The sequence below is a fragment of the Microtus ochrogaster genome, linkage group LG2 (genome assembly GCF_000317375.1).
Source record: "Microtus ochrogaster isolate Prairie Vole_2 linkage group LG2, MicOch1.0, whole genome shotgun sequence".
In the NCBI taxonomy this organism is placed as follows: Eukaryota; Metazoa; Chordata; class Mammalia; order Rodentia; family Cricetidae; genus Microtus; species Microtus ochrogaster.
Genome location: NC_022028.1, coordinates 45,884,351 through 45,897,615, shown reverse-complemented (window position 1 = coordinate 45,897,615; position 13,265 = coordinate 45,884,351). Strand labels below are relative to the sequence as shown.

General features: G+C 47.9%; 1 protein-coding gene across 3 annotated transcripts in view; it reads left to right on the top strand.

The window, feature by feature from the left end:
* Window positions 1–13,265, top strand: part of Cabin1 (calcineurin binding protein 1) — a 126,888-nt gene that overhangs the window by 13,720 nt on the left and 99,903 nt on the right. For all 3 annotated transcript variants that reach the window (XM_026785654.1, XM_005360198.3, XM_026785653.1), the window contains 10 exons: window positions 337–466; window positions 2,066–2,215; window positions 3,699–3,985; window positions 4,905–5,073; window positions 7,060–7,196; window positions 7,743–7,960; window positions 9,960–10,038; window positions 10,581–10,768; window positions 11,718–11,870; window positions 12,750–12,944. In XM_026785654.1, the coding sequence (XP_026641455.1) occupies window positions 337–466; window positions 2,066–2,215; window positions 3,699–3,985; window positions 4,905–5,073; window positions 7,060–7,196; window positions 7,743–7,960; window positions 9,960–10,038; window positions 10,581–10,768; window positions 11,718–11,870; window positions 12,750–12,944 (1,706 nt within the window). The remainder of the gene's footprint in view (window positions 1–336; window positions 467–2,065; window positions 2,216–3,698; window positions 3,986–4,904; window positions 5,074–7,059; window positions 7,197–7,742; window positions 7,961–9,959; window positions 10,039–10,580; window positions 10,769–11,717; window positions 11,871–12,749; window positions 12,945–13,265) is intronic.

Here is a 13,265-nt window from a genome sequence, read left to right as displayed (position 1 = left end):
TGGGATTAAAGGCGTGCGCCACCATTGCCCGGCAGATTTTTTTTTTTTTGCAGCAGTTATTAAATATGGAATCACAGGGTTAAGGCTACACAGGGAAGTCCATACATCTGTTTGCTTCTGGCAGCAGCTGTGCTCCTCACCTGCAGGTGTGTGTTCTGGTGTATTCTGGATATCACAGTCTCAGCAGTCGTTACTAATTAATTGAGTAGGGTAAGATGCTAGCTCATCATTGTTGTGCGTTCTTTGGTTCCAGAGTGGGAACATTTTCCTGGTGTTGACTGGGAGGCTAGAGTTCGGGAAGCAGTCTTAGCTCCTCACCTGTTTCTTTCCTGCTAGCATGTCTCTACTTCATCTGCAAAGCACTGGAGAAAGACTGCCGATACAGCAAAGGTCTGGTCCTCAAGGAGAAGATTTTTGAAGAGCAGCCTTGTCTCCGGAAGGACTCACTTCGAATGTTCCTCAAATGGTAAGGCCTGAATCACGTCACCACGTGTGGCTAGTAAGCATCAGGAACATCCTTCGTCCCCACTCTGTGTCCTGATCTGAGTGCAGTTGGAGTCCTTGAACTCCAGGGCTTTGGCCCCTGTGCTGCCTTCCTCAACAAGCTTGTGTTTACTTGCCTGTTTATTGTTTGGTGGGGTTAAGGAGTAGGAATTGAACTCAGGGTTACAGCCCCTGCCAAGATTTTGTCATCAGTACTGCCCAAATTCAGTATCCCAAACATGTCCTGATCTTGTGCCACCCCTGCCATGCCTCCAGAGTAAGGCTCATTCTGACCTGTATCACCTAGAGGACCTTTGCAGCCTGGGCGCTTCCCTCTCTCTCCCTTTACCTCCTGCTCTCCCCCACTCCCTCCACACACACATTCCTTTGTTAGAATTTTCTCAGGTGCCTGGCATCTTCCTACCTGGCCCCCTTGTGACTTACTATCCTGTCTCTTCAAACCTGTGGCTCCTGTGCTGCTAGTTTTACGTCTACTTAACACAAGCTAGAATCATCTGAGAGGAGGGAGCCTCACCTGAGAAAATACCTCCCTAATATCGGGCTGTAGGTGAGCCTGTAGGGCATTTTCTTTATTAGTGATTGATGAGATACGGCCCAGCTCACTGTAGATGGGGCCATTCCTGGGCTGGTGGTCCTGGGTTCTATAAGAAAGACTGAGAAAACCCTGGGAAGGAAGTCAGTAAGCAGCACTCTTCTGTGGCCTCTGCATCAGCTTCTGCCTCGAGGTTCGTGCCCTGTTTGAGTTCCTGGCCTGACTTCCTCCAGTATTGAACAGTGCTGTGGAAGTGTAAGCCAAATAAACCCTTTCCTCCCCAAGTTGATTCTTGATCATGGTGTTTTATCGCAGTATAGAAACTCTGGCTAAGCCCCGTCACCTGTCATTTTGTTCCCACTTGTTTTGCATTGTCTCACTTACGTTGCAATTCTCTAATGGTGCCTCTGCAGCCTCTGAGCTCTGGTGCTCCTCCTCCCCAGTCTCTCCACTCAGACAACCCTGTAGAGGGGATTGGTGGCTGCTTGTCTCAGGCTCTGTTCTATAAGCCTACCCCTGTGGTCATGAATGTCTTGAGTGAAGTAGAGTTTCTGAGGAGACTGTTAAGTCTCTAGAGTGACTGTAGTGCAGTAGACTGCTGGAGGCACGGGGCACACTGGGAGGACAGGTAGTACGTCATCTCAGGCTGTGAGTGCTCACCTGAGACCTTTCTGTAGTTTGGATATGCTGTTGATTTTGGTGAACATAATTTGTCTAATGACTTTGTTGGAATAGACAGGCGAGGCTTTTCTTTCCTATGGCTTTTTAGACACGAAGGTGATACTATTAATACATACAGAAACCTGTGCCCTGTTGTGGACTGTGGAAGGAGCAGAGGGCTTTTGTGATCCCCAGTGTATGTGGGCATATGCATGCTGATAACTACTCATTTGAGGTCAGAGCCACGTTGTAATTTATGTTCAGCAGCTATCAAATATTGATTACAGGGTATGAAATGTATCTCTCTTTGTAGAATTTTATCTTTGGTTCTAGTATTAACTAATTTCCTCCTGTCTTCTATGCTTTTAGTGACATGTCAATTCACGATGTGTCTGTGAGTGCAGCGGAGACACAGGCCATTGTAGATGAGGCTCTGGGGCTGAGGAAGAAGAGGCAAGCGTTGATCGTGCGGGAGAAGGAACCGGACCTGAAACTAGTGCAACCCATTCCTTTCTTCACGTAGGTCATCTGGTTTCTCTAGGAATATCGGGTGGTCTGTCAAGATACTCCCTGTGCAGGAGGGAGGAACCCAGGCCCATCCATGTCTGGAGATGTGGGAAGGCTGGTGTGCAATGGCTAGAGAGCTGGAGTCACGGGCCTCCTTGCAGGCTACTAAGAAACAGGTTCACTCTCTTTAGTATGCCTGGTGTAGGTTGCTCTCCCAACCACTAGGAATGTTCTTATCTTTTTCAGTCTTCTCTGCTGAGCAGAGGAAAGAGCACTAACATTTGGCACCATTAACTAGGAGAGAACCTGGCACCGTGGAGTTTGTCACAAGTGTGGACTTTTCTGGCTGTTGAGTCTGTGTTCATATGAGAGCCAGATGACATGTAAGATGTGTAAGATAGGCCTCAGCGTAGCCCTTGTGAGCCCTGACATGTATAAGAGGCCCTTTCCTTGATGGAAGGGGGAGCTGATATTGGTGGCTCACTGGAGTTAGGGTAATTTAGTACTGCAGTAAGCTTTGGCATTTAACTTTTGCTTTAAAATTTTTGGCGTTATAGACAAGCTCACGCCTGAAATCCCAGAACTCAGGAGGCTGAAGCAGGTGGGTCTCTGATTTTCAGACCAGATTGCATGAGTTTAAGGCCAGCTGGGACTATACAATACAACTGTCTCAAACATACATATACACACACATATTCTGCTATTGAATCTTGAGTCTTTAAAATTTAGCATGTCCTGGCACCAGTATAATCCTAACCTCTTGCCCCTCGGTGACCTTACTCAGTCATTGCTGCTGTGGTGTAGAGCGCCTCTCCTGTGTGCCTTCACAGCAGTCCTGGTGTGACCTTAGGGACTGTGGTGGTGGTGCACCCCTTTAATCCCAGCACTTGGGAGGCAGAGGCAGGCAGATCTCTGAGTTTGAAGCCAGCCTGGTCTACAAGAGCTAGTTCTAGGACGGACTCCAAAGCTACAGAGAAACCCTGTCTCAAAAAACCAAAAAATACCCAGGGCTGGAGAGATGGCTCAGTGGTTAAGAGCATTGCCTGCTCTCCCAAAGGTCCTGAGTTCAATTCCCAGAACCGCATGGAGGCTCACAACCATCTGTAAAGAGGTCTGGCATCCTCTTCTGGCCTTCAGGCATAATACAGACAGAATATTGTATACATAATAAATAAAAAAAACCAAAAAAAAAATATGGGAACAGCATCTCTCTTTTGTAGAGGATGACATAATGGAATAGAACACTGGGGGTCTCTGCTGGGGTGAGGACCAGGATAATAGCAGTCACTGCACCTGCTCTGGTGTGGGCTCCTCCACTGTGCACATGTTGGAGTCAACACTTTGTTGGTTATAATAGTGACCAACATGCTGACTACTTTCTCCCTGCTCTGTTGAGGTCACAGCTCTGGGAATAGTTAGTTCTGCTGAATTTATTTATACAGGCCAGTTGGCCTCTAAGAGGTGCTGACCAGGTGTGGCACCCCTTTCTTTGTAGGTGGAAGTGCCTTGGAGAGAGCTTGCTGGCCATGTACAATCACCTCACCACTTGTGAACCCCCAAGGCCCAGCCTTGGCAAGAGGATTGACCTGTCTGACTACCAGGACCCCAGCCAGCTACTAGCATCCTCTGTAGTGGTTACACCTGTCAGTGTGGTCCAGCCAAGTCCTGTTAGCACCAACCCAACTGTCACTGTGGCTGAGCCTGTGCTGTCCTATACCTCTGTGACCACAGCCAGCTTTCCACTGCATAGTCCTGGTCTGCTGGACACAAATGCTCCCATGGGTGAGTAGACCTTGTAAAGTCACATTCTGAAGAGCCTATGTATGTATGTTGAGCCCAGCAGGAATAAGAACAGGGGACTTTGGCATCTCCAGGGAAATACATCACACGGCATCTCCAGGGAACAGCATCATGCTGGTCCTTGTAGACTGAGTGAAAATGAGAGCTCCAACCTTGTAGAAAACTAATCAGCCTGGTCCCAGGGCCAGCACAGAAGCTTTCATGCTCAGGGGCTGGGGCTACAGATGCAGCTCCTTGGCAGATTCCCATTCCTTTTTCAACTGCTAAGTCTTTGCATGCAAGTCCTCTTCTCTCTTGTGATGTGATCTGGCGTCTCCTTGTTGCTGGTCCTGCTTCCTTGCTATATGCATGCATTCTAAGTTTGTTGACTTTAGAAGACATTGAAGTTGTTACCATGTGTAATAGTACATTTTTTATTACCATTGAACTTGTAAGAAGTTTTTACCAAAAGCTCCCATGCAGTTTCTTGATTTTTCTGTCACTACACTCAAGAATACCTGTCACTTAGAGAAGTTTCAGAATGACTGTAGGCATGGTTGTTTTCTCAGTCACACGTGGCACTTCCCTGTTCTCTACATAATTCATGGTTTTCTTTTTCTATTCCTGTCATTCTGTATTTGGTGGGTCTTGGCTAAGGTCAGAGCCACTTACCCTGCCTGCACTAGGATTGAGGCTGCAGAGGCTCATGCAGCTGGTTAGTGCTGAAGGTAGACGTGTTCTGAGCCCTGACTAGGGGGGTCTGGGTCTTTTCAGTGCAAGAAGGATATATTTGTTATTAAAAAGAGATCTCATGGCTGTTACAGAAGAGTTCAGTGCTGGAGGCTTGTAAGCAATGGGTACGTGTGTTGCTGTTTTCCTTGCCTGCCATTGTGTAAGATTTTAATTTTCACTCTTGGTGAAGGTGATGTTTCTGGGGGAGATAAATCTAAGAAAGGTGTAAAGCGTAAGAAGACTTTAGAAGAGAGTGGAGAGACAGCAAAGCGGAGGTCTGCCCGTGTCCGAAACACCAAGTGCAAAAAGGAAGAGAAAGTGGATTTCCAGGGTCTTCTGGTAAAGTTCCTGCCGTCCAGGTACTGTACTCTTGTGTTTTTTCTGAAGTAACCTGCAGATTGCTGTCTTTTTCTTCCAGCAGCATTTTCATCCTATTAGTTCCCCTCCCTTTGGGTACCCTTCTTGTTTCCCTTGACCTTTGCTTGGATACAGAATGTAGATTGCACTAGATTGGCTTCTTGGTTTTTTTCACCTCTCCTAAGGGTGTGTGTTTGTTAGTATTCAGGCATCTGTACTGGCCTGCCCTTGGTATTCTGGCAGGCTATGTCCTCAGCTGTGGCCACTAAGAGCACCTCCTGTGCACATTCACTACATTCCCTTTTAAAGGGCTCTGCACACCTCCTCCTTCCCTCCCTCCCTCTCCCTCCCTCTCTCCCTCTCTGTATCGCTGCCTTTCACTTCTCTTCTGCTGCTCCTGTTCCTCCTTCCCTTTCCCTCCACATGAACTCATTGTGTGGCGTCTTTCTCCAGCGTGCCGCTTTTTTAAAATCACTACATTGTTTCTGCCTTTCTTTGTTTCCATGATTCCATTGCGTTCTGGGAAGAAGGAGGAAGACCTGGCTTCTTTATTGATTCTTCATGACCCTCAAAGAATCCTAGGGCAGAAGGTGCTGTCTCAGAAACAGTAGGCACCTAGGCCTCTAAGTTCTTACTGGTCCTCCTCCTTTGGTCTTACCCTAGACTCTCTCTCCTGAGCCTGCCTAGGGTTTATCGTGCCAGTGGGCCTGCTTCATGGTATCCTGTTTCTGTCCTCCCAGCAAAGTGAAGAGAGCAAGTAATCTGCTCTGCTCCGTCATCTTTCTCCTTTATAGCATCTGGAGGGGGCATATTTTTGATCTTCCAGGACTTCCTCTCTCAACTCCTGTGTCTTTGTGAGTCTAGGGCTTTTCTCTCTTTACCGTTATATGAGCAGCGTTTGATCAGTACACCATCAAGAGATCTCAGTCTTCAGCTGTCATTTTGACAGCGATGGTTTATTTCAGTGGTTATTCCGTTAGAGTTCAAGGGGAACTCAGAAACTTTAACAGACTGTACATCATTTTGTGTCAGGATACTTAGCCTCTCTTTTTCCCCTCCCTCCATCTCTCCCATGAGGGTAAACTTCTTAGATGAAGGTTGTTTTTAGTACACAGCTAAGGAGGACCAAGGTGGAGATGTGATGCCTTCTGCTGGGTTTCTCCTGAAACGTGCTACAGGGAAAAGTGTCTCTTTGGGAGAGTGAAGGATTGATTGTGTTGTAGTTGAGTGATCTGTCTTCCCCTTAACCCTGCTTGGCCTACCCTGTGGTCTTGTTCCCTGCCTTCTTTTTGTGGGGCTACATCTGCTTCAAGTTGGTCTCCATGAAGTTTGAATATTTGTTCCTGTGAGTGTCCTGAGAGAGACATTTAAAGGTTCCCTAAGTGTTGTGCTGGTGCTGGTTGAGGAAGCTATAGGGTGGCTAAACATGGTCCTAGGGAAGGGTCTGGAGGTGGTGTCTGCAGTGTGAGGAGCCATGCACGGTTAGAGCTCGAATGGGCTTGATGTGGCCCCACAGCACACCTGTGTTCTTCTGGCTGGAGCCTCTGCTTGTGCTTAGCTCCTCTGTTGTCAGTCCGAGAGTGTGCCCTCTGGTTCTGCTCCCCAAGGCAGGGCCCTGTGGTGGTTGGTCTTTATTTGGGTTGTTTGTGGGTGAGTACCTGCTTATGGTCCGCCTCTCACATTGAGAGATGAGCTTGCTGCCGGCCACTGCCAGTATTTGTAGTTGTATTCTGGTACCTAGCTTTGTGCATGGCACATGGCTGCTGCTCACCAGCTGTCTGTTGGTGGTATAGAGTAAGTATGGGTACCGACCCCACAGACTTAGGAAGTCTGGAGAGAGGCGGCGCCTTTTGGAGGCCTGGGTGGGTGCTCTCATCTGTCTGTTTCAGTGTCCTTCATCTCTGCTCAATCCAGTTGCTCTACTAGGAGTTGGGATGCTTTGTCACAGTGAATGGTATGGCTTTGTGATGTGAGCATGTTCCATGTAGGTTAAGAAAACTGGACCCTGAGGAGGAAGATGACCCATTTAATAACTATGAAGTTCAGTCAGAAGCCAAGCTGGAGAGCTTCTCAAATGTGGGGCCTCACCGACTGTCCTTTGATTCGGCCACATTCATGGAATCTGGTAGGAATCAGCGGTGCCATCAGTCACTGCTGGGGTTCTTCCTTCCACCAACCTGTAACCTGCCTGGGTTTTGTTCTGCATGATGGTTCAGGGTGTTTCGTGAGCGTTGGTGAAAGAGCTGCTGTGGTCAGCTGAGGGCTCCAGGTGCATGCTTGCTGTGCTCCTGAGGCTGTGTACTTAACACCGGCCTCAGAGGCTTGCCCTTGCAAGCTTAGTGTGTGTTATCACATCTATTCTGTGTGTGCTGGGTCCCAGACACTGTTTTGGGTGTATGATCTCATTCACTGCACATGGGAGCACTTGGAGGTTAGCCCTTTTGATATTCATCTTAGACATGGGAACTTTGGGAGGCTTGTTCACCATTGGCAAGTGCTGGAGTCAGCACTGAATGCCAATAAGCCTGGTCTTAGCACTGCACCATGGCTTTATGCTTACCTAGATTGAGTTGGGGAAGAGAGGAGCCAAGTTGTCCTCTTCTGAAGAGAAGAGAAACTGGGTGCAGGGGGCCTATTCATCTTGGTGAGGTTATTTTCCTTCTCTGGACAGAGAAGCAGGATGTGCATGAGTTCCTGATGGAGAACTTGACCAATGGGGGCATCCTGGAGCTGATGATGCGCTATCTGAAGAGCATGGGCCACAAGTTCTTGCTGCGGTGGCCCCCGGGCCTGGCAGATGTCGTTCTTAGCGTCTACCACAGCTGGAGGAGGCATAGCACCAGCCTGCCCAACCCGTTGCTGAGGGACTGCAGCAACAAGCACATCAAGGTTGGGCCTCTTAAGGGCTATAGTGTTACTGGTACCGGGAGACAGTGACAGGGATCTTCCTCGGGTGCAGGACTGCAGTGTCCAGCCCACTTGCTCTATTTAGTTCTCAGTCTGGAACCTGGACCATTGTGCAGTTTGAAGCAGGGAGCCACATGACCTGCCTTGTGTCCAGAAAACTCCTAGTGACTGAATGGGATACTCTGGGGGTGAGAATGAGTATAGCAGACTGAAGGTTGCTGCCAGTTGAGCCATGGCGGTGACAGATTCCATTAACGGCAATGCAGTGGAGTTGAGGTTCTGGAATACAACTGGCAAGATATCTGGACTTGAGTAAGAAGAAGTAAGCCATGGGGATGGTGTCTAATGTTGTTTACTGAGATGAGAATGGTCATAGGAAAAGGAAGCTCTGGCTGTATTTGACAGGCAAGAAACTATTAGTAATTTGTAAAAATGTTTTTGTGTGCATACATGGTATTAGGGGCCTTGTCCATGCTAGGTAAGAACTCTATCACTGAGCTTTATCCATAGCCCTGTTTGTACATTTATCAGGTGAGAAAACAGAATAGAGGAAACAGCTAGGTAGGGTGCTTAGGGGAGTGGTGGCGTCCTCCAGCAGTTGGGAGTTAAGCCTTGCTCAGCTCCGTCTACTGCATTCCCTATCACAGATTCCTGTTGTAGTGTTTTCTAGAGCTCAAGGAAGCAGGCTATCAGGCCCACCTCTCTTGTTGAAGATAGAATGCCAGGCACTGAGGTAGGAACGTGGAAAGACATCTATTTTGGTGACTTTTTTATTGCTGATGAAACATCATAATCAAGGCAAGTTAGAGAAGGAAGGGTTTATTTGGAGCTTAGAGCTCCAGAGGGATAGGAGTCCATCACCATCTTGGTGCAGAACACGCGGCAGGCAAGCTAGCATGGTGCTGGAGTAGCCGCTGAGAGCTCACGTCTCCATCCACAAACCGTAAGCCAGAAACCTCAAGCCTCTCTCCAGTGACACACTTTCCAAACAAGGCCACGCTTTTTAATCCTTCCCAAATAGTTCCACTAAGACCAGTACTCAAATCCAGATAATCTTTCTGGTTGAGAGTCAGGCTGGAGTTGACATGTCTGTAGAGCCATTGCTTCGTCACCAAGCCCATCTCACTGCGATTCCCCCAAGTAGCTTTTTCCCACTAGGCTTTATTCTCTCCAGGAATAATGTGAGTCAGCAGGAACCAGTGTTTGAAATCCAGAAATGGGGCTGTCCCTTTTCCAGCTGTACCTGCTGGCAGTGCCCCATCTCTGAGTCTTAGCTTCTTTAGTACCCTGATGATAACACATCATGTTGCTGGCACTTTTAAATGTTGAGTGGTGGCTAGTCTGTGTCTGGCCTGGCAGAGGAGTCAGGTGACAGACAGGTAGCTTCTTCCCTAAGTAGAGCCATCTCTTGTTTTTTCTAAACATTCTGGCAGTAGCCGTGATTATCATTTAGTAAAGAGAATTAAATTTTCATCTTTGCCTCAGTGGGTAAAAGAGCTTGCTGCATAGGCCCTGGTAACCTAGATGATCCCTGAAACCCATGTGGAGATGGAAAGAGAGAACCAACTCTGCAAAGTCCTCTGACCCTCCACAAACGTGCTACACATACACACATCACATACATATGCACATATATATATATATAACTCTAGTACAGCATTAAAAATGTATAAATAAATTTTAATCAGTTTTGTAAAAAGCACCTTTAGTGCTGAGAATGCAGCTCAGTAGAAAGTTTGCCCCGCATACACAAAGCTCTGGGTTGATTCCCCAGCCCTGGAACAAACAGGTGGATATGGTGGCACAGTGTGTAATCCCAGTACTTGGGAGGTGCGAAGACGAGGTGCAGAAGTTCAAGGTTGGCCATTGGCTACATAGTCATTTGAGCCAAACTTGGGATACATGAGAAAAGTTGGTTTTAGTTTGGTCATCTCCTGATGTGGTGAGTCTTTGCCCCACCCTCCCTGTGCTTGTCCTATAGGACATGATGCTAATGTCTCTCTCCTGCATGGAGCTCCAGCTGGACCAGTGGCTGCTGACCAAAGGCCGAAGCTCGACAGGTAGGAGGCATTTGTATTCTTGGCATGGTGATTTTCTGAACATCACTAGGCTGGAGGAAGCCCGAGTGGTGAGACTGGGCCATGCAGTCCCTGGGCACCTTCTCTGAGATGGCTTTTCAGTATTTCTGCTAAATCCCCTGACACTGAGGAGGTGGCAGCAGAGGCAGCTGTAGGTATCACTTAGTTGCCGTTACCGTAACTTGGTACTTAAGGAAGTAGACTCCCAGCCTTGGAGTGACTGCTCAGTTCTGTCTGTGTCTCCAGTAATTTTCTCAGATTATTCTTTTAAAATTCCACCTGGTAGAATATAGTTAAGTTTAGTGTTCAGTGAAGTTAGCAGCCCCCTTTCTTATCTCTCTGTGACTGTCTGACTGAGCTACTCTGTATCCTGCTGCTTAGGGGCTGTGGGACTCTGAGGACTCAGGGAACCTAATCATAGACACTCGGGGGCTACTACCGGGAGGGCTGAAGGAGGCCTCTGGGAGCGGAAAGGTGTTTGAATGATGTACATGAAGGCGTCACATTGCCTGGATGTTTTCTAGTGTCCCCCCGGAACTGCCCTGCTGGTGTGGTGACAGGTAGGTTTGGGCCTGACTTCCCAGGAACCCACTGCCTGGGTGATCTCCTGCAGCTGTCATTCGCCTCGTCTCAGCGGGACCTCTTTGAGGATGGCTGGCTGGAGTTTGTTGTCCGCGTGTACTGGCTGAAAGCGCGTTTCTTGGCGCTGCAGGTTTGTTCCGTGGTCAGAACGTGCCCCCACACCTGACAGGGAGGGCAGAGAACTGGCTATATTGAGGAAATAAGCATTTGTAACTCTGCAGGACTTGTGTGAGGAAGTGAGGCATTTTGGAAATTGCCAGCATGTCAGTAGTCAAAGCATGGCTGCCATTCTGGGAGCTCCTCAGTGCCCACCACAGGGCTTTGGAGGGATCCTGTGTTCTCCAGCGACCTCTGCTCAAAACTGCCTTGATTGATCCTTTTATTTTCCCGTGAAGGCTCAGCAAGTAATAGGAATAGGAGCAGGGTGCTCCAAAAGGAATTACTCACCTGGCTTCTTCTTAGAGCCTAGGTGGGAAGGCCAGAGTGACTTGACTGTTCTCCAGTACCTTTCTCTGCTGATACTTGGGGCACTGGGAGAGTGTGTCAGAGATAGCCTGGATCATAGTAGCTCAGTGTGGGGGAAGCAGCATGGTTAATGTGAAGAATGTCAGTTCTAGAGTTAGGACAGGCCTTGGTTTAACTCTGGATTGGCCAGACACCTGGCTGTGCTGAGGTGACATTGGTGTCTTCACCTGTGACATTTCTAATGAAACTTTGTCTCACAGAGCTGTGGAATGGATCACTCATTATTCATGTACTTAGTCACGGAAAGGGATTTGTTTAGCCGCACTTTTCTGGAAAGCCCTTTTCGGTGGTGGGGAAAGACGCATAACAATAATTGAAGACCTTAGCTTACTGGCACATGCTTGTAATTCCAGCACCTAGAGGGGAGAGTTTAAGGCCAGCCTTGTGCTACATAGTATAAGATCAGCATGGACTATGCGACCCTGTCTCTTAGCAAATAAACAGAAACCAGCTTAAGGGCGTCTATGTCTAGTGAGATCAGGAGTGTATGGGACCAGACAGCACAATTAACTCTCTACTTTTTGCCACCTTTTCTTGGTTTTTCTTCTGACCAGGGAGACATGGAACAAGCCCTAGAGAATTATGACATCTGCACAGAAATGCTCCAGAGTTCCAGTGCCATCCAGGCAGAGGCAGGAGCTGAGCAAGGGGACATTGTCATCCGGCTGCCCAACCTTCACAATGACTCTGTTGTTTCTCTGGAGGAAGTGAGTAGATGTCTTCAATAGTATTTTCTTGGTGGAAGATGTACTCTGGTTGATCTAGTCAGACCAGACCTGATCTGCTCCTGTGGAATAAGCGATGCCCACATGCCGAGCAGAAGGTCCTGGGGTGAGGGTAGGGGCAGTCCTGGACAGACTCCACTGGCAGAAAGCTTGTCCAGCTGGCAAGTGTGGAAGCTGTGACCAAGCGTGATTCAGAAGGAGTGGTTGCTCAGCCCCAGCAGGACTGGAGGGAAGCACTGGAGCAGTGCTAATCTGGCTGCACACAGGAGTGGAATAAATGTTGTGTGTGCCAGGCCTTTGCTGGATGGTACTCTCCTCCCGTGCGCCCTCTGCCCTGCTGCAGTCTGTATCTGATGTGCTCACATGGCTGAAAGCGTCTACTTTCCTCTACCTTTGTTTCAGGACAAGGCCAGGCACTCTGCTGTCTGTGTGCGAGGGCTACATTGGGCCCTCTGTGAGGAAAGGGCCCTGTGGGTCAATGCATGTCAATCCCCTGACTCTTTCTCTGGGTCTTTGGCAGCCAGGCAGTCCGTGGTTGTTAAGTCTGGCTTCTGAACTGTGACCATGAACTTTCACACTGTTTTGGCAGATACTATTCAAGAACCCTTCTGCTTTTGCAGTGGCTGTGTGTTTTTGCTTTTAAAGACTTGAATATATCTGGATATTAACATAACTAATTTTGAAGGAGTATGCACATTGTATGAACACTGATATTAAGTGCAGAACCTAGTGTATTTTGGCTGAAACAGTGCTAGAGTATAAGCTTATCTTTCTCATTTAGATGGGAAGACTCAAACATTGACTAAATTCAGGGAGGGGATGAGGGATTGCTATTAGGCAACATTATTGGACCTTTTTCAGATTGATAAGAACCTGAAGTCTCTGGAAAGGTGCCAGTCGTTGGAGGAGATCCAGCGGCTGTTTGAGGCAGGTGACTACAAGGCAGTGGTGCAGCTGCTCCGGCCCACCTTGTGTACCAGTGTGTTTGACCGAGCCAAACACCTGGAGTTTATGACTTCCATTCCTGAGAGGCCAGCCCAACTGCTTCTACTGCAGGTATGTGCTCACCGTCCATGTTTATATTGCCTTTACTTTGTGTGTGTTTGTGTGTGTGTGTGTGTGTGTGTGTGTCTACCTCTGGAAGTTCTGACCTAGAACTCACAAAGATTTGCCTGTGTCTGCCTCCCAAGTGCTGTGATTAATGGTGTGTGCCACTATCGCCCATGAGCTAACACTGCCAGGCTTGTTTAGTTTTAAATCATGACTTTTATTGTTGTTTTGTTTGTTTTTATATGCAAAGTTTCAGCTTTTATGTTGTCAGAATCTTTTCATATTTGCAAATGGTTGTGATTTTGTTCATTGTAAGTTGTTTCATAT